The 23,871-nt window shown below is 43.2% G+C and overlaps 2 protein-coding genes across 5 annotated transcripts; both read right to left on the reverse strand.

The window, feature by feature from the left end:
- Positions 1-1,599: 1,599 nt before the first annotated feature.
- Positions 1,600-14,800, reverse strand: qser1 (glutamine and serine rich 1). The gene is made up of 13 exons (XM_071529155.1): positions 14,464-14,800; positions 11,801-11,910; positions 11,473-11,619; positions 7,653-10,988; positions 6,649-6,953; positions 6,055-6,171; positions 5,769-5,902; positions 5,481-5,668; positions 5,202-5,339; positions 4,950-5,047; positions 4,368-4,514; positions 3,768-3,863; positions 1,600-3,398 (listed from the first exon to the last, which is right to left on the reverse strand). Exons 1-13 carry the CDS (start codon positions 14,571-14,573, stop codon positions 3,258-3,260), a joined length of 5,067 nt encoding a protein of 1,688 aa, XP_071385256.1. The 5' UTR covers positions 14,574-14,800; the 3' UTR covers positions 1,600-3,257.
- Positions 14,801-15,901: 1,101 nt separating this feature from the next.
- prrg4 (proline rich Gla (G-carboxyglutamic acid) 4 (transmembrane)) lies at positions 15,902-19,835 on the reverse strand. Of its 4 annotated transcripts, XM_071529123.1 has the most exons (9): positions 19,731-19,835; positions 19,545-19,642; positions 19,327-19,407; positions 18,981-19,094; positions 18,727-18,890; positions 18,604-18,631; positions 17,916-18,057; positions 17,598-17,786; positions 15,902-17,488 (listed from the first exon to the last, which is right to left on the reverse strand). In XM_071529123.1, the coding sequence occupies exons 4-9, from the start codon at positions 19,084-19,086 to the stop codon at positions 17,461-17,463; spliced, it is 657 nt and encodes a 218-aa protein (XP_071385224.1). In that variant the 5' UTR covers positions 19,087-19,094; positions 19,327-19,407; positions 19,545-19,642; positions 19,731-19,835; the 3' UTR covers positions 15,902-17,460. The 4 variants fall into 4 exon arrangements, with proteins under 4 accessions (XP_071385224.1, XP_071385232.1, XP_071385210.1 ...); XM_071529131.1 differs by having other exon boundaries at positions 18,981-19,407; XM_071529109.1 differs by lacking the exons at positions 19,545-19,642; positions 19,731-19,835 and having other exon boundaries at positions 19,327-19,493.
- Positions 19,836-23,871: the final 4,036 nt, after the last annotated feature.

Below are 23,871 nucleotides of genomic sequence, written 5' to 3' on the forward strand. Positions count from 1 at the left end.
CCCGTACTGGAATCCCAAACGCTTGCCTAGCTGGCCCTCCTCCGCCCCCGCTCCTCTCCGGCTCCAAAACAAAAGACAGAGGACAGTGGCCTTCTTCACGGAGCCGTCGCCGGAGCACAGAGACTCTTTTGTCTTTTCGGGGTGCAGATAATTCTGCATTGTGGCTGCCTGGCTGGACAATCATATTTTATTCAACAGGGCCAGACGACTCTTTCAGATGACACAAAGTCAGCCACCCAGTCCAGTGCGAATAGTTTAGTCATGAGAGCATGGTGGGCGAGCATCACTCCCGCGTTTCCCGCCTTGGAGTGTCCTCCCTCACACGGATATGAGCCAACACTAACGGGACACACACACAGGTGAAGTTTTGACACTAACTGACCTTTCTGTGTGCAGTTAGGAAAGAGTTTCTTCAATAGCCACCACTGTTCAGTCCAGTTTCTTTTGTATTTGACAACACACTATCAGATGGAAAAACAAAATTGAACTGACATTGCAGTGATTGTGTCTAGAAGTGGGTAGCCTTATATCGTTCTCAGCTGCTGGCATAATTTGTTACATAATTACTTTTTGCTGATATAATTTCGTTTCTGAGCTGCAGAACTGGCTGTTTCAAGCCAGTAGGGTCGCTTATCGTTAAGACTAATTGCAAGGCTGTAAGTTATTGGGTGTTGGGAACTAGGTGTGACCTGAGTGTATATAAGTATTAGGGCTGGGTATCGGTACTCGATACCTTTTAGGTATCGACCAAAATAACCCAGTACCAAGTAGTATAAAAACTTCTCCAGTCAAACGATACTTGCATTCGATACTTTTTGTACACAGATCTAGAAAAAAATGACTATTCGTATGGTTTTGCTCGCAGCCAATCACCGCAAGTGTTCTTCGATTTAATGTGACGTGTGATTGGCCCACTACCGCAGCAGCTACAACCGATACAGTCTGTGGTGGTGAAGTCAAGCGCGGTGTATGTGACAGAGTTGGCAGTTCAGAGTGCCGAGATGCCACCAAAACGTAAAAAAAAAAGGTATCAAATTAAGTACTCTATTGGTATCAGTATCACTTTAAGGGTACTGGTATTGGTACTGGTATCGTAATTTTTTAAACGATACCCAGCCCTAATAAGTATAGTTCTGATCAGTGTTGAGTGGATGTTTCTGGGATGCCAGAACTTACTGTGGAGTCTTTTGGAGGTGTCATGGTGTGTCATCAACAAGACATCTGTTTATTGGAGATAATAACCCCAATGACATACCCACTCTCACCCACCCCTCTTTCCTCTAACACCCAATCTAGGTTTCAGCATAGGTGCTCTCCCAATATAACACAAAGCATAGTTACATCATATCCTGTGTTATGGTAAATGTTATGTGGCAAACCAACTGGCTAGACAATCACTTTCGATAATGGTAAAAAAATCCAACGTCGCCTTCCTTGTGAGACAAAATACTTCACAATGGTTTTCCCTACACCAACACTATTTATATCTCCTGCTCTAAAAGCATATTCATTCCACTGGATATCTATCTATCTGCTGATAAAGGCAGTGATTACTGATTAGGCATGCTTTTATGTTCTGGGAATGGTTTGGTGAAATACTGGCGATAAGTGTGGCGCACGTGCACAATTTTCAGTTCCAGTGAGGATTATGAGGAATATGAAAAGAGAAACTGCTCAGATTGTATCATTTAAATGCTCTTGACAAATATTAGGTCAGACATCTAATCTAGTAGTTTTATTCGATGCACCGTCTTCCTATGACTTTGGCAATCAGTGTCCACATTAAGTAAGTAGGAAATTTATTTTCACGTCAGAAAATAATTGCAGTGTGACTACACTTGAAAAGCAAAAACTATTCAAATGCAATTTCATGGATCCTGTGGTAAAGACGCAGTTTGTAAGATTTTAGGCACTGAAATAGCTCTAAATGTTATCATGAATTTGAAGGAAAAACCTGCTATCATAACACTTTTGTGCCACTACAGCACTTTCAAAATCTGGTGTTTCAAAGTCCAATATAATTTGCATGTTGTTAGCAACAATGTCAAAGACAACATAACCTAACAAATGTCTAATATAGGGGGCGCTTCACTAACAACTTACAAACTGCATCTTTAAAGAACAAGATTATTTTAGATATAGCATAAAATTGGTAATTGACTTATAAAGAGTCCATTTAGGAAATCTCTGAAAAACAATGAAAAAGTGTCTTACAAATTGTAATGAACAAGCAACCAATATAACAATATTTACTTCTGTGAAAAATATATCTATTTGTGATAAAATGTGGGCTATGTCTGTAAAGAAAGAGTATAAAGACAACTTTCATTTTTTTCCTTTTACCCTCAGATAAAACAAGGTAATAACATTTGATTACCAAAATTTATCATAAAAAGCAGTACTGGAATTGCACCTCGACTCCAACAGGATCAAAACTCATGTTATAAGCAAAGGGGTTTTTGAAGCACAAAAGATAAGTATATATCTATATTACCGTTTATCAAATTCTTCCTTAAAAGAATTGCTGCAACAAACTCCCCCTGCCCCCCTTCTTTTATACAAAATGTACATTATATATATAAGTTTGGCCTCCATTACAAAAATGGATGTTTTACATACAGTATATATCTATGATTATATATATAGATTTTTTACAATAAATCAACTTCTCTGTATTTAGGCCTACTTATCAAATGGTTGACAAAGGCTTACTGTAGGTAATCAAAGTTCTGCATCCTGATTTGCTGTCTTCTACTTCCTATGCCAATTGCTCTATCTAGTGCATGCTCGTTGGTTATGATCTGTCATGATTTAATAAAAAAGACTGATTTAAAAAAAAACAAAAAAAAAAACATAATATAAATCTATTAAAAGGCCCACTAAAAGTTGGCTTGTAACTACAAAACCTACAAAGACCAGAGGAAGCATTATGAGGAGGCCCTCAAAAATGCTGACCAAAAACAAAGTCCTCTGTTGATCCAGTTGCTGCTTTCTAACAGGAGGGATGCAGTGGTGCAGACCAAAAAACTTCCACTGCTTTCCCACTTTCCTCCTACTACCACTGTACAGGCCACAGGCCCCCAAGAGTCTCTCAGGCATGTCAGCTGACAGGTCCCTGATTCAAGTCTCTCAGTGGCTCGAAGCAGAGCCTCACCCAGTCCTTCCTTGCTGCCATTTTGCGCTGGAGGCAGACCATTCTCTTGTTTTAAGTCTTGGTGGGAAGGGCTTCTTTCTCTACCAAGCCCGTCCAGGTTGGGCTATCGGCAGGCCTGCTGCACTTGATTGAGTAGATCCCCGAAGCGGTCAAAGAGCCCCTCCACCCAGGCTCCGTTCTGCAGACACTTCTGTACAGTCTCCTCCTGCCCCAGCTCCCCCGCCTGTACCCGGAGAGATGCTATCTGGAGGGCACAACCACAAACAAGGGTATCATGGGAGAGAGGTGAATGCAGCAGAGTTTTACCATGAATAACAAGCATCTGATGTCAAACGGCACGGTTGCAGTTTGTCAAACTCGCAAAGCATTACTTGTGAGAAAGTAGGGCTATCATCTATACTGAGTTAACACCTGCATAAGAAACAGCTCATTAGTCAACACAACATGGTAGCACAGGCTAGATCGCACACAGGACGTGCTGAACAGCTTGCTGAGAGAGATTATACATTCACACATGCATGGAGCACACGTCCTTCAAGTAAGTGTGTGTGTGTGTGTGTGTGTGTGTGTGTGTGTGTGTGTGTGTGTGTGTGTGTGTGTAGCGATGTCTCACCTCGTCCTTACACATGAGGTACGTGTGGTACTTGTAATGTTGCAAAGAGTGGTAGAGAGAGAACCACTGAGTTTTCTGCTGGTCCACTGTATACTCCTTGAAATGGAAAGAGCAAAGTATTAAAACACATTACGAAGACATCTGGAAATGCAGATGATTTCACATATTAGTCTATAAACAGAAAACGTGACGTAAACGTCACTGTTCACACGAATGTGAACAGTGCCTTTAGGTAAACAGTATACAGTATACAGTAGTATGTGAGAAACACAAATGGCAACATTGTGCCCTCTGCTGGATAAATATTGAGGGCACAGTAAAGCCTTTATCCACACTTAAGACATTTTAATTGTCCAATTCAACAAACGGTGATGCTGAACAAAATCTAATGTTTCAATAAATTGAACATTTTCTATTAATTGTGTACAATTGTTGGAATTTCCTTGATGATAGGTGCAATGAAAAGGCATTTCAGCTGTAAATTATGTTGTACAGTATGTTTGGTATGTATACAAGTATATCCACATTGTGAATTGGCTTTAGCGTGAAATTACAGAAAATGTGAGACATCCCAACAGTTCACTTGTTTTGTGGTCTTACCAGTGGCACTTTGTTGGGCATTTTATAGGGCTTCATAGTTTTCTTGTTGTAGGCCTTCCCACTGAGTCGCACCTTAAAGGCCGGGGTTTCCCCATCCTTCTTCAGCTCAGTCACCACTGAGATCTCTGGGAAGCTGTCCAGAGCCGTCTGAAGACACAGAAGACGAGAGTTATTCAAATACTCCACAGTCAAGGATCCCATTATCTTTCTTTTCCCTTCATCATCGAAACAGATCCAGTGTGAAATTTAGTTCTTATGCTTGACTTTTAATCCTTTTGGCATTCAATGGAAATAATACCCTGGAAATGAAGGGAACTGTGCAGCGCATTCACTCAGTGTATTGAAACATTATCTGAATGGAAATGTGCTGATCCAAGGTTACATAACAACAAAAATCGCCTGTCTCTACTTACCGTTTGGCCTCTTTTTCTATCAGAGATACAGCACTGAACATGGGAGTTTGATAACAGAAAAGCCACAATCATCTTATAAATCGTCACATTTTAAAAACAGTTTCTTCCCTTGGTTTCACAAGGCACTCACAACAAATGAGTAAAGATGTAGATTCAAAGACACACCCACCTTTAGGAGCTGTCCCATGTGTAGTTTGTGAAGCAAGCGTTTCCTGTTGTCAGTGATCATCCCATCCACCCTCTTCATATGAGGCAGCAGCAACTCATCTGAAACAAGACATGGGGACAAGTCAGCTAAACTCAGCTATCTGACAGACTCTTTCACCATCCATATTCTTAGATTTAACTTTGGTGTACTATTAATATTAAGTCACTCCAGCTGAAAACAACAGCTGAATGTCTAGAATGTGAAGTCACTCACCATTCTCCTTCTCAAGCGCTGTCATCACATCTTCGTCTAAGGCAACGCTGATGAGCAGTTCCACAAAGCTCTTGAAAGTCTCCTTCATAGTCCGAGTGTTGAGGAACCGTGAGGCAAACGGCACTGGAGGGGTTAACTCTGAGTGAGTGTGTGTGTGATGAAAGAACCAGAGGGGATCAAGAGGCAGGGGGAGAAGGGGAAGAGATTTAGACCACAATCGTAGGGAAAAGATAACAAGCCAAAACAGCTATAATGAGAACAGTCAAAAGGCTTCTTCACCATCATCTTCACCACCCTCCTCAGCAGATGAGCCTGAGGGAGTAGGTGAGAACTCCTCTTTCCATTTCCTCCTCTTCTTGGGTGGGGGCTCTGCCCTTGGCTTGGTTTGTTTGGGTCTGGGTTTTTGGCTCTGCGAGACTGAGGAAGGTGTGGCTGTCAGGCCCAGCAAAGTTTTCACCTGTGAACCCCTGGGTCCCAGAACAAAGAAAGAGACACCAGTGAAGAGCTGTGTTTATCATATGTATCTACATAAAAAGGATTGAACTATATCAGTCAATACTGTCTTACCTTAGAGAGTTCATAGGCTTGCAGCGTGGCTTCCGGCTGCAAACTCGTACATACTCCCTTTTGTTAACTGTGTCCAGAAACTTTACATACACCCTCTGGTACATGGTCTTAGCATCGCCAAAGTATCCAAGATACTACACACACACACACAAAAATACACAAAGATCAGAAAAAAGATGATACCTATCATAGAATCAAGAAAAATCATTTGAGTGAGCAAAACCTTTCTCTCCAGCTTCCTGCTATTCATAAAACTGTAGGGAAGTGTGTGTGTGTTTTTACTTACGCTGTTAGTGGCTGAGAACACTCTCTTCCCATCTCTCAGCTCAGGCACAAACTTCTGCAGCAAAGCCTTCTGGACTTTCCAGATGGCTGGAGGCTCCGTCCCTGCTCTCATTGTCACCTAGACACAAGCATGCACACATAACACAGTGCAGAACAGGCATCAGTATGTAGAAACAGCTACAGTACAGATACAAACATTCAATAATGAACACTCAACTATGAGTGTACACAAGATCTGACATGACTATCCCTTGTACATTTTTGGGGTTGAGCGCCTTTGCAGAAACATAACTTGGATCTTAGAGGAAAGGCTGAGTGGGTGAGAGCGAGTATGTCATTGGGTTTATCAAGTCGGCACCTCCCATCACAGATGTTTCATTAAATTAGGTCCACCACACCTCCAGAAGGCTCAACAGTCTAGCTCTGGCATCCCACTCAACTCCCACACCCACTCTTAACATTTATCACAACTATCCTCATCTACACTACCATGTACCATGTACTTTAGGCACTTAACAAGAAGAGAAAGCCCTCTAAGGTGTCCTTAGAGGGCTCATCTCCCATGTCCACCCATGCTTCCCTTTGCTGTCCGTACCTTCAGGCTCTCGATATCCTCATTCCTGACAACAAACTCGTCTCTCTCCCGGTACATTCCCTCCCCTCCGCTGTCCGATAGCTCCTCATCGGTCAGTCCCTCGATGGCCACACTGGACAACTGAACAGCCAGCTGGCCTGGTGGGGTCTCCTTTGGTCCCTCCTGAACCGCAAACACAGTCCCGCCTGACAAGGTGTTTATCGTCTGCGTAGGAGCAGCTGCCTGCTGCAAATGGATCTCGGAGACAGACTGTGGCATGCTGGGAGCATGGTCTGGTTTCATCATGGAAGTAGTAATTCTGTTGTCTGGAGGAGGGTTGCAAAAATAGAAACTTTTTGAAAAAAGTTTTTGCAGAATGTACTGCAGTAAACCATGAAAGGTCACCTAGACTCCATTTAAGGGATATGATAAAATAAATGCTTATCAGTAAAAGCTTTCTAAAGTTCACACACAATAGATCTAACTGCACACTTCCAAAATGACAAATGCACATATCATTCATGTTACAGGAATGGTAAAAAACAAAACAAAAAAAAAACAGCATGAGAATACAGTTGACTTTTACATTTTTGAGGTATTATTATGTGACCGCACACAGTGGAGCATGACGGAAAAGACGGAAAAGATGGGAGAGGGAGAGGATGACATGTGACAAAGGTTAGTTCTGGATTTGAATCCAGAGTACATGGTATGCACTTTAGCCTCATGAGCCAACAGAACACCCTGAACACTTTGAAAAACTTCAAAGCTTATCATCTCATTAGCTGTGGATATAGCCTGTCAACAATTCTCCTATACAGCTATAAATCAGGGAAGACAGACTCTAATGTCGTCTATCCTTCGCAGTTTGCTGTCTATGGATCTGTACATTGGTGTGACATTACAGATTAGGGTACTGGATAAACTTGTCTCTCTTGCTTCTAGCAATGGGAGACATATGGTTTAATTCATGATAACAATACTGCAGTTCTTGACAAGGCTGTGCTTAGCTAGGGTGTCATTACCTGTCCTGGTCCTCCGATCTGAGGACTCATCCAGTGCCGAAAGGGCTGAGCTGATGCTGTTCCGCAGGGCCTGGTTCTTCCCAGTATTCTCCTCCTCATCCGAGCTGAACGATGGCAGCGTCTCCAAGTTCTTCTGCAGATCCTCATCCAGACGTTTCTGCTGAGAGCTCGCTCCATTGCCCTCATGGGAAATCAAAGGCCCTGTCAGAGACTGTAGTTTGGGAGGCAAAGCAGGCAAGGGGCATGGTGGTTGTCTGGATGAGGTGGAGGGCTTTCTGGGGCGACTAATAGTCCGTGCAGGACTAGGAGAGTAGTGCTGTTTGGGTCCGGATTTGAGGAAGTCTAGGAAGGAGCCGATGAAGCCAGTTTTGACCTCTGGCTGTTTCTCTTCCACTTCACGGATCTTCTGCCTGATTCTCTCCTGCTGCGGATAACCATCATATACATTGTGCGAGGTGGAGGGGGAGCTGATGTCACTTCCCCGGGAGTTCTGCCGCTTGGCCTGCCCGCTGCGCTTGGCTTGTCTGGCCTGTCCACCCTCCTCCTCAGGACCGACTGGCTTGGTTAAGGACTTGGAGCGAGCCTTCTTTTTGGGAAAGCCTTCAGAGCCTTGGCATTCCATAAGGCCATCCTCTGTTTTAATACACTTTGCATTCCCCTTGACTCTGTTCTGGAGACCTGAGGGGTCATACACCGGACCGGCTAGGTGGTAGTCATTCTCAGAGCTTCCTCCATCTCCATTTGTGTCGAGTTCAGAACTATTGTTGTGGTGAATAGACTGTACCTGACAATCTGTGGTCATCTGAGCTCCATTTAGTGTCATTGTCATGGTGTGGGAGTTAGTGTTGGCGATGATCGGCTGTTGTGCTGAGGAGAAACTAGGTGACATATGCCTCATGTCCACAGTCTGAAAGTGACCCTTGGACTCCACGGGGCTTGCCATCACTACCATTTCAGCCTCAGCAGAGGACGTAACTTTGACAAAGTCTTGTGGTGTGACACCACAGGCGGCCACTGTGGCAGCCAGGATGTCGTCAACATTTGACAGAATATTTCTGTCATCCGCCAGTAGCATAGAGTCAGGGAAGCAAATGGAGTTAAGAGCAAAGTGGTTCTTGGCATCATTTGACTGCTGATTTGTTGATTGACTGTAGTGGTCTTTTGAGGACAGGAGGTGTTTAGAGGAATCAGAGCCTACCGAGTTGTGTTCTGACACTACAGTGCCCTGCTGACTCTGGGTTTCACTGACACTGGGACTCAGCAGTTCTCTATCCATGTGAAGGTACTGGACTTGAACAGAGCTTGAACCTTGGGATGGCTGCATACCTTGTGCCGACACTACCTTTGAGGGGTTTTGACCAGGGTGGACTAGGGGCTGCTGGAGCAGAATCATCTGGTTGGGCTCGAGCAGAACCTGAGTGCTGGGGACCCTGATGAACTGGGTCAGGGCTGCTGGGGTCTGGCTCTGGGCCTGACTGTGGTTCTGGTGGTTTTGTTGATGTGGCTCGGGGGATTTGAGTAGGAGAGAGTGCTGCTTGAGCTGCTCTGAGCTCAGGGGTATGTGCGAAGATATAATACTGGAGTTTGTAGTTTTTGGACTATTGGCACTGCTTAGCTGGATGTGCTGCTGACTGAGAGAGCCCATCCTTTCATCCTTTACCTGGGGCGCATTTGTCTGACCCAGTCCCATGAGCTGGTCCTCAGAACGTGAGTTGCTCCGGATTACACTCTGTGTCTTGTAGCGGTCGTCCATTTTTGAGACAACATAAACCACATTGTTGTGAGCAGCCATATTGCCGTCTGCAGCAGGGGCCTCCATGGAGGCCTGCTGGAGAGCCTCTAGGTCCTGAATGGGAAGCTCTTCAAGTTTGTGTTTGCCATAGGTTGGTTTTATGTCCTGTACGGTGGGTCTGACATTATTCTGTAAGGCTTGAGCATTTGAAGAGTAGCTGGGCGACGGCACAGACAAGACGTATTTCTGGGACTGCGTCTGCTGTTGGGTCAGAGTGTTATGTGTTTTGCCTCCCACTGAGGCCTGCATCAGGTTGTAGTCCTGTGTAGAATTTGATGTGGGTAGACTCCGGGCACATGTGGGTGCGTAAGAAGAGTTAAGGGATTGTCCTGTGGCATAGCTCTGAGACTGAGTCCCCGAAGCTTGCCCCTGTGAATGAGATGGGTAAGACACATTAGGGGCACCCTGAGAGTGGGAAGTGGGGTAGCTCTCAGAGAGGTTCCCCTGACACAAGCCCTGGACCTGGGCTCCATACTGAGCCTCCTGCTCCTGGCTGAGCCCGGGACTGGAGTAAACAAGGGTCTGACTAACAGATGCCACATTGCCAGACTGGCTAGAGAACGAAGGCAGAGTCTTGTAAAGGGAAGGCAGTTTGTCTGAGGTGGAGTGCGGGGGCTGGGACTGGGTGTGGGAGGCAATATAGCTTTGAGAGAGACTGTTGGACAGCAGGCTGGGCAGCTGGACTGACTGCTGGTTAGCAATAACTGAGTTCTGCTTCTGCCCTGGGGAGGAATAACTCTCAGGCGACCCTCCTGTCAGGCTCTGCGAGTGGCTATGACTCTCTCCACCCCCAGAGGGGTGTGGAGCAAGTTTGGAAGAGCAGTCTTTAGCCTTGGTCACCGAAGTGGACGAATAGGCCTGAGTTGCTGAGTCTGTTTTGGGCTGTGGGGCACCATTGACCCCTTGAGAGGAATCCGCTCCTGTTGAGGGACTGCAGGACACCGGGGTCTGACGAGAAGGGTCCTGTTGGTAGGACACCTCCGCTTCACTGCCAGAGCCCAAATACCCCTGTAAGGAGTGCTGTGAATTGGGCAATTGCTCTGAGGCCGTATGGCTGCTAGAAGGCCTCTGGTGGTGTTTGATCACACTACATTCTCGCTGAAGTGCTCTCTCAATGGAGCCTGAGAAAACTGGGGTCCCATAGTGCTGGGGGGCACCATGGGGAGCAGGCAGAGGAGAAGGTAGCAGGCTGAACTGGGGCTGAAGGAGGTGGGGGGCTGACTCCTGGGCAGAGCGGTATGTGGAGGACTGGATAGGGAGAGTGGAGCCCAACGAGGGGGCAGAGAGGTGATTGAAGGCCAGAGCAGTGGGAAGTACAGTCTGGCTTGTTTTGAGATGGAGGAGCGGATCATGGTGGGAGAACAGGCCATTGGTGGAAGTGCTGAAGGCAGGGTCCTGGAGGGCCAGGGAAGGGTTGGTGGCATAACTCCTGGAAGGGAAGGCACCGGTGTGCTGATAGGATGACAGAGCAGCAGGGGAGGGGAACGTGGCAGTAGAAGGCAGGGCACCAGTCAAATACAGCTCTGTGGTGGAGGCGTTGGTACCTGCATTGTGAAGAATTAAGACAGTGTAAGTACAGGGCAGGCAACCTATGGAGAGATATAGTGCAAGTAAGATTTAGCGTAATAAAAAGAAACACACACAGATCAAACAGTACAGTGTACAATGAGTATATTTACATGCACACAGTACTAGTATTTTGGATCTTGGCTCTGAGTTTAGGTTTTATCATAAAGGTGCTAACAAATGCATGCATAGACAAACACCATACACAAAGTTTTACCATGAACACGGAGCTTCCTCAAACAACAGTAAACAGTAAATGGGATAAAGTGTTCACATGTCTCAGTATCCCAAATAATAACAGTATCTTTTATGGGTTTATCATTAACAGCCATGCATTTATTCAGGTTACAGTAAATAAAACAAGAAGCTTACATGCATCAATAAAACATTTATATTTGGGTATCCTGCATAATAGTAAATTGGTGTGTAGGTAAAACACTCAATGAGTGGCTCTGTCCTCACCAGCGGGCCATGATGGGGTTCTGAAAGGAGGAAGCAGTGAGGCACTAACAGGACCAGCCTGAAGGCTTCTGGACTCCATGGCTGACAGGAAGCTCATGATTGAGGTCTCAGAGGTATTACCGCTCGAGTCAAGGGCTCCTGACAGTCCTAGGAGGACGATGAAGATGATCATAGAAATGGACAGTGGACAGAATGTGGTAGATTGGTTTTTTTTTTACATTATCAAAGCAAGCACAATTGTATTCATCCAATAGATTACAATCCTGTGTTTTGATCTAAACATGGACAATAGCAGTTAAAAACAATGTTTATGGCATTCACAACTCACCTGCAGCTGCAGGATGGTGTGACGTAGTGTAGGTGGGAAGCTGATGGGTGGAGGCGTAGCTTTGCCGCTGGAGGAGCTCTGTGTCAAGGTGTGCTGCACCATAACTGGAACTGCAAGAACACACAAATACACACTTTAACACCCTCATCTTCAAATACTGGAATGAAGGAGAATGTACAGTATGACCCAACTAAATCACTTTCCTTGACACACAGCAAGATCGTTTTTAACTGTTCATTCAGAAGAGCCTAGGCTATGTCTACTGAGTGACAAACTCAACCATTCACTGTCTGCAGTCAGCCATGCCCTATCTTGCAGAACACAGATGATAATAATAGCTGTATGAAGTACGCTTTGAAAAAAGTGCACAGTGCAATGGTGGCTTAAAGTTGTGACATTTATAGATCTAGTTAAGCCATATCTCAAGTTTTCTATCAATATGGTAAAAACGGCACAAACACATTGTCGGATATTTCAGTAATAATAATAAAGATCTATAAAGATCACACTCTGTAGGCCCATTTGTCTCTCACACACTATTAGAAAATAAATAGTCTATGTCCACATTGTAAGATCTAATCTATCTGTTATTACATTTAGGTCTACAACATCAGCCTGCCTGGGTTGTCTATACACCTTCTTGTTAACCCCAGTGAGCAATACAAAGCACCCATCTCAGACCTATCAAAACAGAACATGCATGTGGTCAGGAAAGAAGAAGTGGTTTGTCCGCTGATGCAAGCAGACACCAGAGAATGTGCAGGTTTTGGTAATATTTATCTGGGTGGGAAATTACCACCAGCCAAATGCTGGTAAAACTTTGACTGTGGGTTGTAAGTTTGTCCACTCCACCAACTGCTCTGGCAGGTTACTAACTATAATGTAGAAGTCCAAGTATATTTTAAAAATCAGGCTGACTGGTAAAACAGTGAAAGTGACTGGTGGCCACAAAAATGGCTTGCCTTCCTTGATACTTATAACTACTCTTATTACCCTGGTCTAATTAACAAAAACACAAAAAAGTGAAAACTAAAACTGTGGATGCTGAATATCTGATAATGTGATGAATTTATCTCCTAAAAGAAATAGGGTTTTAGTCAGAGGTAATCAGATGCAGCCAGTCTGACCTGAGTGTTCCCTATTCACCAGGAGGTAAACATCTGTGGAAGGAGAACGCAGAGCTGAAAAGGAGTCATCATCCTCTCTTTCTACCCCCTTCAACACACACCTGCTTTCTCTTTCATGCAACTCTTCTTTCCTAATTTACTACAAAAGTGTGCAGGACTCAATCAGTGCACTGCTCAATCAGTTACCGTTACCAGGCCTTTTTCCTGATACACACTGAAGAATTTGCACAGGCCAGTTACTTATTCTAGTTTCTTAAGAGACACTTTCATAACTTTCTCTGACATCACTCACCCACATTAAACCAGTGGAGCATAAAAAACAAGACCAGCAGTCTTCCCTCAAATTATGACAGACACCATCTCCTTCCTCTCCCATCCCACTATGTCTCCCTCCAGCTGATCACAGAGATGGAGCGTGTTCATCAAGTGTCACCTTGCATGTTCCAGTTAGGACAGAAGTGTAACAGAGCAACACCTAATGAGACATTCAGGTTTCTCATCATGCGAATGAGGTGGAGAGGGATCCCAGTTTTGAAGACATGAGACAAGAAAATATTATTCTGCTCCCGCCGTTATGTCTGTGCATTGGAAAGCTCCATGCATTAAGTGAGAAGACTTCAGAGCTGTATAGGATTATCAGACTGACACTGACAGCATGTTGTTGAATCTCCACAGCAGGTGCTATGCTGTAACAAGCACTGCCTTCTGCTGGTGTGCAACATCTCACTTGTTTGTAGCAGATGCTACAATTATCTCATTAAGTATGATCCATGATCCCTATTCATTATGCAACTTTAACCAGTGAAAATATGTGGTGTTTATACAACAGTGTGACAGTGCAATATCACTGAGTTTGGCTAGAGCCTTGAAACTTTGGAAAAACCGATGCTAGTGTGCTTATTTTAACTCCGTTTGTTGTAGCACAATATAAACTATAACACAATTTCACAGACAGCAATGTAACTCTAGAATAATCACAAACGTTTAACAATAAATAGGCACAGACATCGACAAGTCTGCTGTTAGCTCTTAGCTAACCATAACAACATGTACCACTGATTTTCAGTTTCTCAACTGAAATTAATATCAGACACCTATATGACTGAAAATGGGTTTTTGCTTTGTTAGCAAGCACCTGTGGTTCAAGAAAGCAGGCCAGTAATATGCTAGTTATGTAGCCGCCTAGCATGATGGCCAACTTATTACGGGTGGGTATCCAACAATCTGCTTCTAGTTAACACTAACTCTATCCATGACCATGCTGAGGAGACGGTGCGCTAGCGAAATTAGCTAGGTGGGAGACAGCAACAAACGGCTGGAAAATTACTGACAAGTCCAATTCTCCGTAACGCACAGGTAACGATAGATAGCCACAGCTAAAATAGCTACAACTCAGACCAAAATACTAAATCCCTCCACTGTGGTGAATGTTCCCGACAATAACAAGCACCTCGGCACTTTTCTATGAGCACTGCTAGGCCTCCCATCACCGAAATTTCCTTCGGAAGGTGACCCGCCCTCTCCTTCATCTTTTACCTTGGCTTGATATTCGCTGTGTTTCGGTCATAGGCCCAAGAAGCTACGGTCTGTGCTGGTGGAGCCAGCGCGTCCGCAAAGCTGGAGGTCGGGTAGTTCCTGTCCATCATCCGGTGAAAGCTTCACTTCCCCGATGGAGCTTCGTGGAGCAGCGGGCACACATTGTAGCACGGGTCCGACCGGGGCGATCACATCATAGCGATGCACAGTACAAGAAAAAGCGCCGTGTAGCCGTGCGATATCCCAGACGAGGCGTACCTTTTTACTTTCTCGGCGAATTTGTTAATTATTGTTCATCTCCCGTCATCGAGAAGCCCTGCATGGTTTCACGTCCCCATGTTAGTTGATTTCCCAGGATGCACCGCAGACTTTGGTTGGAAGTTTTCTGGTTTTCCTTCCTCCCACCTGCATGCGGTGCTTGGAGTCATGCAGGCTGGCAAGGGGTTACCGGATTTTTTCAGGTCAAGAACCCCCAAACCACAGACCTCCACTTAATGTTTTGTCCCAGGGATCCCCATTTGACATGATTTTTGTTGTTCATCATCTACTTTAGGAATAACACCATCCAAGTAATCCAAGTAGTCATTCCCCTAGTGCTAACTTCTATTGAATGAAATAATTTGCAATATGCTTTTGCAATATAGATCAATACATTTTCTGTTCACTGTAGCCCAGGAGCACCTAAACTTTTTTGGCCAATGACAATCATATTGAGGTCAAGACAATCCCTCTGACCCCAGCATTTAACATGAAGATTGTACAATAATGTTTTGAGTAGGAATGCAGAGCAAAAAAAAGCTAAAAATTTGAGCCTGTTTGTCACTGAGACACAAATTATTTTTTTTTCAGTTGTTTTTCATTTCATGAGGAAACCATTGTTATTGTAGGAGGATTTTTTTTCAAGGGACCTCATCTTGAAATCCCACATGGGGTCTCAACCACAAGCTTGGTAAAAGGCTGTAGCAGCCTGTAGCCAATTCAAAACAATCCTCAGTCTTTTGAAGTTACATACACACAGACAGACTGATACATGCACAAGTGCAGTGCAGTTCCATAAGTATTTTGACAGAAACACACTATTTGATGACTTGGCTCCATAATCTCATTACTTTGACACAATGACTGACGTTAAGTGCAGACTGGCTGCTTTAATTTAAGGGTATTTTCAAGCAGAGCATATGACATTTTTCATCTGATATGGCTGGAAATACCATCAAAGCTGATAATCTGGACTTTGACTCCATGGTCATTGGAAATTCACATTCAAAGTGATGAGAGCACAGAAGCAAAACATCATGTGGAGGTAAATATACAGCTAAGTAGCTCTTGTCACTATACCACCATGCACGCATGCACAAACACACACATACACACTCAAGAGAGCACAGTTCAAAGATGAAACAGTTTAATTAAAATATAAATTTATTAAAAACATCTAATAGTTTTCCATTTCAAGTAGTTCTGCTTATAATCACGTGAATAAGCGGAAACAAACTTAGCCTTCAGTAAATTGGCCCACAATGTCATGATGAACTTCAGCATCATGAGTTACAGGGACAAAACATCCTAAAAAACAGGAAGACACAGTAACTGGTGCAAAGGCCATGTAGTCTTCCTCTAGAGAGATACAGTATATTTCTGCATTAACAAGAATCAGACACCAGCATGCAACAGGTGTGTTGATAACGCTTCATCCAGAATGTAAAAATTCTTAACTAATTATCCAAACTATGGTTAAATGATAGTAATGTTGTTTTTGACATGTTGGCTCTATACTATTCTTGTCTTGATTGGAATTATCTCAAACTGTTGCTCTGCATCTTTTTACATTGTTAAAAGATGTTCTAGCCATCTGATTCACCACAGACAAAACCTTCCAGTGTAAATGCAAAATATAAACCCTAAAACTACCTTATTTAATGGAGATACCAGGATAACCTCAGAGGTGCAATTTTTGCAGATAAATTATGCTTTTGTGTAATAATACAGGTGCTACTGAAGAGCCTCCTCCTCTTCCTCTTTAGATGTAATAATGAATCACATTTGAGCAATTTAAAGAAAAAAGTGGCTTCATAGTTTAGCACAGCATACTCATTAAATGTGGTGATTTTATCAGGGGAATCAAGGTGTAAGATAGACTACATTTTCAGACACACTAGAAGTTCATATGGCAATGAGGAATCTGCAAAAAAATCAGTTGTGTAAATTAGTGGTAAAATATGCTAAATGTCTTGAGCTATACAGTCCTATCAAAGCAAGCTACTGGACCAATGTGTCAGAAACACTTGAATCCTTTTCCTTTATGGCAGTATCAACAGCCACACCATTAAAGGCAGTACTATTGTTATTCTTTTTCCTTCTAAAAGGAGAACTGTACTCTTGACACACATCAGTATGTCTCCCTTCACTTAAAATTAATACTTATCTTGTAATGAAATACAATCCTAACCTTGGTCTCAGCCCTTCTATACATGCTGTGTCTTACACTTGGAGCGACTGCAACTTAGAGCGACTAACATTCAAACAATTTACAGCCTTAACTTCCAACACGTTATGGTTTCTTCATTTTCCATTCATTAAGGTAAAAAGCAGCCAACTAGGTAAAATCAACTACAAAGGACTTATCTGACATGGGGTTGACGTTATATTACAAAGTATGTTAAACATGATCAAACCTGAGAGAATAGGTACTAGAGGCTACTAGAAAAGGGTTAAGGACATGGTGATAAAATACATTTTGGCACTAGCAGCACAAGAAATGGTAGTCAAAATATTACAAGATTATATTGATGTTAAGAAAAGAAAGGGTATACCAACAGACCAGAATCAATTAACAAAAGTAAGAGTGGAAATATCATACAATGTCATGTAATGTCTCACATTTTGTAATGTTGACTGTTTAACTGGTATACAATGTGAAGTAGAGCAGAACAATGTAAATCTAAGTTGTAAAAACATCTGCTTGATGTCGACAGACATGCAGCTATCCCCAAGATACTACCGCCGAATACTTCCAGGTCGTGAGCTAATGGGAAAACAACAATAAAAAAAGATGTTAGAATTGTCTGTGTCAGGATTATGGATTATGTGTGCAGAAGTGAGAAAACAGTGTAAGGACATAGCTATGTAAATACCCAGGATAGGGAGGAGGTGGAGCATCATGTGGTCCACTTTTCGCTATGGCCTGCTCATAGGAGGGCAGCCCAGGGGGGTCGATGTCCTCCATGGGGGGCGGGTGTGGGGGCACAGGCTGCAGGGAGACCTCCTCCAGCCGCCGAATAATCAGAGAAGCATTGCTCCGCCTCGGACGCACCCTGATGGAACTGGAAGAGGAGAGTAGACGCACATGCATAGATATTGTCATAAACTTCTGAGTGTGTAGCTTAAGGCAGCCTGCTTAATGTGTTCAATCTTTTGTAGCCGCCGTTAACAATAATAAAGATCTCACTTACCTGGTACGGCTGAAGTCGTCCTTGCATTTGCCTTGGCAGAAATACCAGAGCAGAAGGCCGATGATAACAACAGCCACCCCAGCAGCAATCAATCCCACCAGGAGAGACGTCACATCCAGCCGTGACGGGCGCTTGTCCTTATCTGTGGATCATCACAGACCGCACAAAGTAACCGGAGAGCGTAAACCTTGTTAGATAACAAGGCAGTGAGTTGTAAAACGAGAAGCAGCCATCTGAATGTTAAAAGGATCGTTCCTGTTTTGTTTTCATCTGATGTTCATTTGATTATGGCCTGAGAGACAGAACAAGGAGTGCATGGTTTGGTTTCTGGTAAAAGCCAACATCAAAACACAATTCAGTCACACTAATGCTGAACAAATGGGAGTTGCAGGGATAGGCCTAAGTTACAACCCACCAGCCGATTTTGAGCAACTCCACAGTAAATTACCAAGCTATGCTAGTTGAACAAGTGGTGGAACAGGTTTTGGAAGCACCAGTAGGCTATGTCTTCTAATCATGTAGATAGCACCAAGTTCCTAAACACAGACATCGATCCTATCAGGCTGTTTTGGTCATTATATTCATAATGTTATTTAAAAATGTGACAACCGTGTAGGCTATAAAACATAAGAGCTACTCTCTTTCTCTCTCACTCACACACACACACACACACACACAGATCTCTTACCCTCATTGTACTTCTTCCAAAAAGCATCCTGCAAAATAAAATACCATCAGTTTAGTGGACTCTGACAGGAGGCATCTGCTACTCATCAAATCATCTGCCTCCTCTAGGACAGCATCACTTAACTGTTGTCTGGGTGTTTTCAAAGACCTCCCGCGCCTCCTCGTAGTTGCAGACCTCTTCATAACACTCCCTCTCCAAATTTCCAGGAGTGAAGATCTCAAAGTCGAACCGGTTGAACAGCAGATGGCGTCCCAAGAACTCATTTGCGTCCTCCTCTCCAACAAACACTATCCAATCAGGTTAAATGATTAGAAAGTGACAGATTGCTGGGCCGAAAGTAAATTGAAACTCTGCTGACTTCCAGTAAAAGATCTCACCTTCCTGGTCTTGTGATTCTGGATTTTGCAGTAACCTTCTCATGCAGGCAAGGTCTCCACAGGACAGGAGTTGAAAGAGTATAAATAGATAGAAAAACATGGCCATGCATTCACCTGTAAGAGCGCGGGTGGAGCATTAATTTGTGTATAAATATAGCGCAGAGTACAGATTATTACACGCCCAGGCTGTATCAAGGTAGGCCTACTACCTGTACGCTTTTTCAATCAACAAGCTTCAGTTAGACCTATACATATATACCAATCATGAAAACTGTAAGGCTCGAAGGTGGCCCAGATTGATGATCAACGCCAACAAGCAGCCTATCTGAAGGAGTGGTGTCCTAACCTCGATGCTGATAAGATGAACCAGGAAACGTCTACTGCCTCGAGCGATCGCCAGAAACAGCAGTGGTTTTTTCGCAAATTCCTTTAGGAAAAAAAATTAAAATGGTTCATCATTTGTAAACACCGTAATCAATGGTCTGATAGTCATTGAGAGTGCCGAGAGACAGTGTTCCAACAGGGAAGACGTTTTTTGTTTACTCCCAACAGATGTGACCTCACCTCTTCTGGGACTACCTGCGCAGGCCCGACCAATCGATCGTTTTCACCTGGATGAGCTGATCTGTCATAGAGATGCAGCTGTGGACGCTAGATGGCATCTGGAACCACAAAAGAAAACACGTGAAGGCATGATCATCTTTACAAGTCTTTAGACCAAAGTTTTTAGACCAAAGAGTCAGTTCCTACCTAAAACTCAACTCCTCCCAACCTTTCGGGCCATGCCAGATCACTTCTACCTTTTGTCCTCAGCTCTTATTTCCTTACCTAGCACTTCTCTATCTCGTATTTTGGCTGAATGCTTTATTATGTCTACTGTCAGGGCAATGTAGCTTTGAGCCTTGATCTCCTTGCTATTAGTTTCTGTTTCTGTTTCATGTTGATGCTGTGTGAATTTAAGCTTATTCTGCAGTTGGAGTCATTGAAAGTTGCTTCCATTACAAAAACATGTGAATTCAAAGCACATGAGCACGCTGTATGTGAACTTTTTCCATGATGTATTCTGACATCATATTCTTACTTCATATGTGAACATTTCAATCCATAAGTGTTGTTTTTTTTGGGGTTTTTTTTGTCCACATGTGAACTTTATTTGCATATTTTCAGCTCACACTACATTACATTAGTAACACATGTTTCAAAACTAAATTTCACATGTTCACATCTGAAAACCAACATGTGTCCAAATAGCAACACAAGATATTTAACATTCTTTGGTTTTCAAAGCACACAATCAATTAAATTACATTTTGATTCAATTAAATATTGTATGAGCTTTGTTTTATAGCATTTATTTAACATAGTCTACAGGAAAACAAGAAAAACATTGCATAATAAATAATAGATAATCTCCAAAAAGGGATTATCATCTAATACACAACTTGACCTGGTGGTCCATTAAACCCTATTCCAGTGACATACATTTCCTCCACTTCAGGCAGTGACTTCATGGTTTGAATTCTTACGTTTTGTCTTGTAACCTCTGGCTCAACAAGGTGACCCTTGTCTGATAAGATTTACTGGGATTTAAAGGGTCAGCTTACTTTAATGACCCTTTAATGGAACAAAAGAGTGCTTGTATGTCATATTTCAGCATAAACAACCAAACTGCTCTCCTTTCCATTCCTTTTTTATGTTGTCTCTTCACTTTTAATGGGAGTGTGTAAATTACTCTTGTAACACAATGCTGTCTGTTGGGATCTATGCATTAGGACTCTTTTAAAGGCACTAAACCTCCTCTCATAAGATCTCAGAGAAGTATACTCAGGGAGCCTGTGACTATATGCACAGGCCTTGTATGGGAAGAGGTTGTTTAATAGGCTTCGGAGTCCACTTCTGACAGAGTAGAGCCATCTGTAATAAAATGCACTTGTTTCTGCTTTTGTCCGCCTCAAACAACGGTGACTATAGCAACTTTAGAGACGCATCACAAACAACAAAACATCCAGCAACAATGTAACACAGTGAAGATAAAGTGTCCTGTTCTGCCTGGCAAACCGTCCGGCATAATAGTGTTTATGTCTCACACTCTCCATGTAAATAGACATATCTGCCTCTGAGGTTCGAGGCCAGTGTTTATGTAAAGAAGAGATAGGATGCAATCGACCATTATCTAGCTGACTACTGGATGGTGCTAATTGAAGGGCAGTGAGAGCCTCTCTCCTGTGTCTCTGGATACTGTCAGGATCTTAGATTTACCCAGAGGAATGTTGATACAAAGAAGTGAATGAGAAATTGAATGAGAAAGTAGACAGTGGAGGCACAGCAACACACACGCGCACACACACACACACACACACACACACGCACACACACGTATACACACACACAATAATACATGGGAGGGGATGGAATTATTTTTCTGTTACTTAATTTTTTTGTTATAATTTGTTAATAATTTAATTGATGATTAATCTCTTGTTACATGCTTTTGGCGGTATTGTTTGTTTGTGAACTGTCATGCCAATAAAGCACCTTGAATTGAATTGAATTGAGAAATTCCAGACTTATCTAGTGTGTGATGTTAGATGATATTGCCCCCTTGCACCACATATAATGGCAAAGTTATAATGATTGATAGTGTTCCCCCGCTGCTGGGAAATTCATTTGGTCCTATCCGCGGCTCACATAACATCAGCTCACACAGTGGATAACCTGAGCTGCATATGCAAAAAGGGACAGTTAGGCAGTTAGGTTACAATCAGAATATCAGCTTATTTGCTTTTCTTTTCATCACTGAACAATGCAGAGCTGCCTCTATCTGACGATGATAAGAGGAGGGTCATGAAGCATGCACCAGATAAACCAACCACAGCACATGACAATCACATCTGGGAGATCTCACATGACGGACCGTCCACAAAACAGTCACTTAAAGCCAGTGAGACAAATTAGAGACAATAAGACAGAGAGGGATCAGTGTCTGGAATGAGAAAGCCCAGGTAGCTTAACAGAGTCAGAAAAAATGAATTGGAGGTAGAGAAAAGGGGCATATATTGAGAGACACAAAGCAAAACATGAGAATTTGCTATAGTATTTTGTTAAGCCTTGGTCACCACATTAGTTTCTATCTATGCTCCACCTTGCGGGTGACTGTGATGAGGTTGTGCTCCTGAGAATGTGTTGTGTGATTTACTCCCCCTGATAAGACCTGGAGATGCTGCTCCCTGTGGACAATTGGACAGAAGTGAGCGGTGAGCTTCTGCAGACTTAGGGAGAGAGTAGTGACATCACCAAACAAACGCACTGGCTAGATGGGTAAAGTATAGCTTTCACCAGTGAGGCTTTGGAACAAGACAATTATATCTTTTTCTGTCAGTTTGTATGGTAGAGTGTGCATGATGGATGTGTATGGTAAGAATAACAACCTTGTAAGAAATGCAGAATAATCTAATAATCTACTTCTCATTTGATCTGTGTAAAAAAAAAAACTTTAGTAACAAGGCTGCAACAGTACATATCAAGATGAAGTGATCAATAGATAAACTGGAAAAAGAATTCCTCACTTCTGAATGAAACAATGGCATGACCACTGAACAAAGGAAGGAAACAGGCTAAATTACAGCCTTACAACACAGTCACAGAAGAAGCACAGTGTATGTGGGGTGGGAGGAGTGCGATGTCAGTAGTCTGCACTTTGTCAGTTTGTGCTGATTTCATCACGGCCCCAGAGGGAGAGAACTCCAACAGACCCCTTTTACACCTAATGCCTGGTCCATATATCATCAGAGTTCACATCCTAATGCTCTGGACCGCTGCCTGAGAACAGATTTCTGCATCACTTTGGGGGATATGGCAATTTACTTTTCTTCATTGGGCAACGGCAAGGAGGAATAGAAGATGGAATTTAGAAATCCTGTTGATCACTTATCACGTACGCAGCGGCACACACACACACACACACACACACAAAAGATCAAGAGACAGTGAGTCATACTCAACACAGCCGAATCATAGCTATCAACCTAGTGCATTGTTCCAACATTACGGTGGCACTGAATCAGCGTTACCACAAGCCTTCACTGTTGACGCCACAGTAACACTGTTCTGACCTCAGCAGACGGGGTCATCTCCAGGTCACGCTCGCATTGTCACCTCTCCAGCATTTCCAGAAAAGTGACCCTTTTGTAACAGGCTATTTCTCAGCCCGAGTCACAGCTCATCTAATACTGCCAGTCTGTCCTTAACTAAAGCCAGATGTGGAGGAACGCTAGAGGACGAGCCCCCATTAAAAATCACTGTATGACTTTCTGAAAAAATGATAAAGCAACTGGTGGACTAGTTTTTTTTAAAATATACTGATTAAAATTGACCCCAAGCCCTGCTCAGATCACCAGGCGGAGAAATTTCTTTTTTATTATCATCCATCATCCACCAATACCACAGTTAAGATTTTGGTTGTTTCATAGAATTTGTACTGATTTATTCAATTCATGTTTTGTGGGTGTTATGCAACCTGCACGTAACACTGTGCCTGTGCTTACAACACAGCTTTACACCAACATAACTCCAGTCATCTTTAACTATACAACAAACAAGAGGCAAGCACAGGTGATCTCCACTGTTTTTTTATTGGATGAATATAAAAACGGTGATCAATTCAGCTTGGGAAACTGGAGAGCAGAAGAGAGTAGAGGGGTTAGCGATCTAGACAGTTGGGTGAAGGTGGAATTAAGCAGAGGGTGACAGGGCCTGCAGGCTGGACTTGACGGTCACTAGGTTGGCCTTCCAGGAGGTGAGGCTGTCGTGCAGCTGCTGCCACTGCTGCTTGCCAAAGGTGCGGTGTGTGCTGTGGCTGATTGGGTTGGAAACAGAAAGGCAAGAACGTTAA

The sequence above is a fragment of the Centroberyx affinis genome, unplaced genomic scaffold (genome assembly GCF_046629955.1).
Source record: "Centroberyx affinis isolate AG114_WGS23_722 - 3 ecotype Tasmania unplaced genomic scaffold, CSIRO-AGI_Caff_v1 ptg000123l_1, whole genome shotgun sequence".
NCBI lineage: Eukaryota > Metazoa > Chordata > Actinopteri > Beryciformes > Berycidae > Centroberyx > Centroberyx affinis.

Excerpts from the sequence above, each read along its gene's own strand:
- qser1 (XM_071529155.1), bottom strand. The coding sequence starts at position 14,573 with ATGATGGACAGGAACTACCCGACCTCCAGCTTTGCGGACGCGCTGGCT. Across the intron at positions 11,911-14,463 it reads ACAGCGAATATCAAGCCAAG|TTCCAGTTATGGTGCAGCAC; the intron begins GTAAAAGATGAA and ends GTGTTCTTGCAG. Across the intron at positions 4,515-4,949 it reads ACATGGGACAGCTCCTAAAG|ACGGCTCTGGACAGCTTCCC; the intron begins GTGGGTGTGTCT and ends CTGTGTCTTCAG.
- prrg4 (XM_071529123.1), bottom strand. The coding sequence starts at position 19,086 with ATGGCCATGTTTTTCTATCTATTTATACTCTTTCAACTCCTGTCCTGT. Across the intron at positions 18,891-18,980 it reads AGAATCACAAGACCAGGAAG|TGTTTGTTGGAGAGGAGGAC; the intron begins GTGAGATCTTTT and ends CTGATTGGATAG. Across the intron at positions 18,632-18,726 it reads TTGAAAACACCCAGACAACA|GATGCTTTTTGGAAGAAGTA; the intron begins GTTAAGTGATGC and ends TTTATTTTGCAG.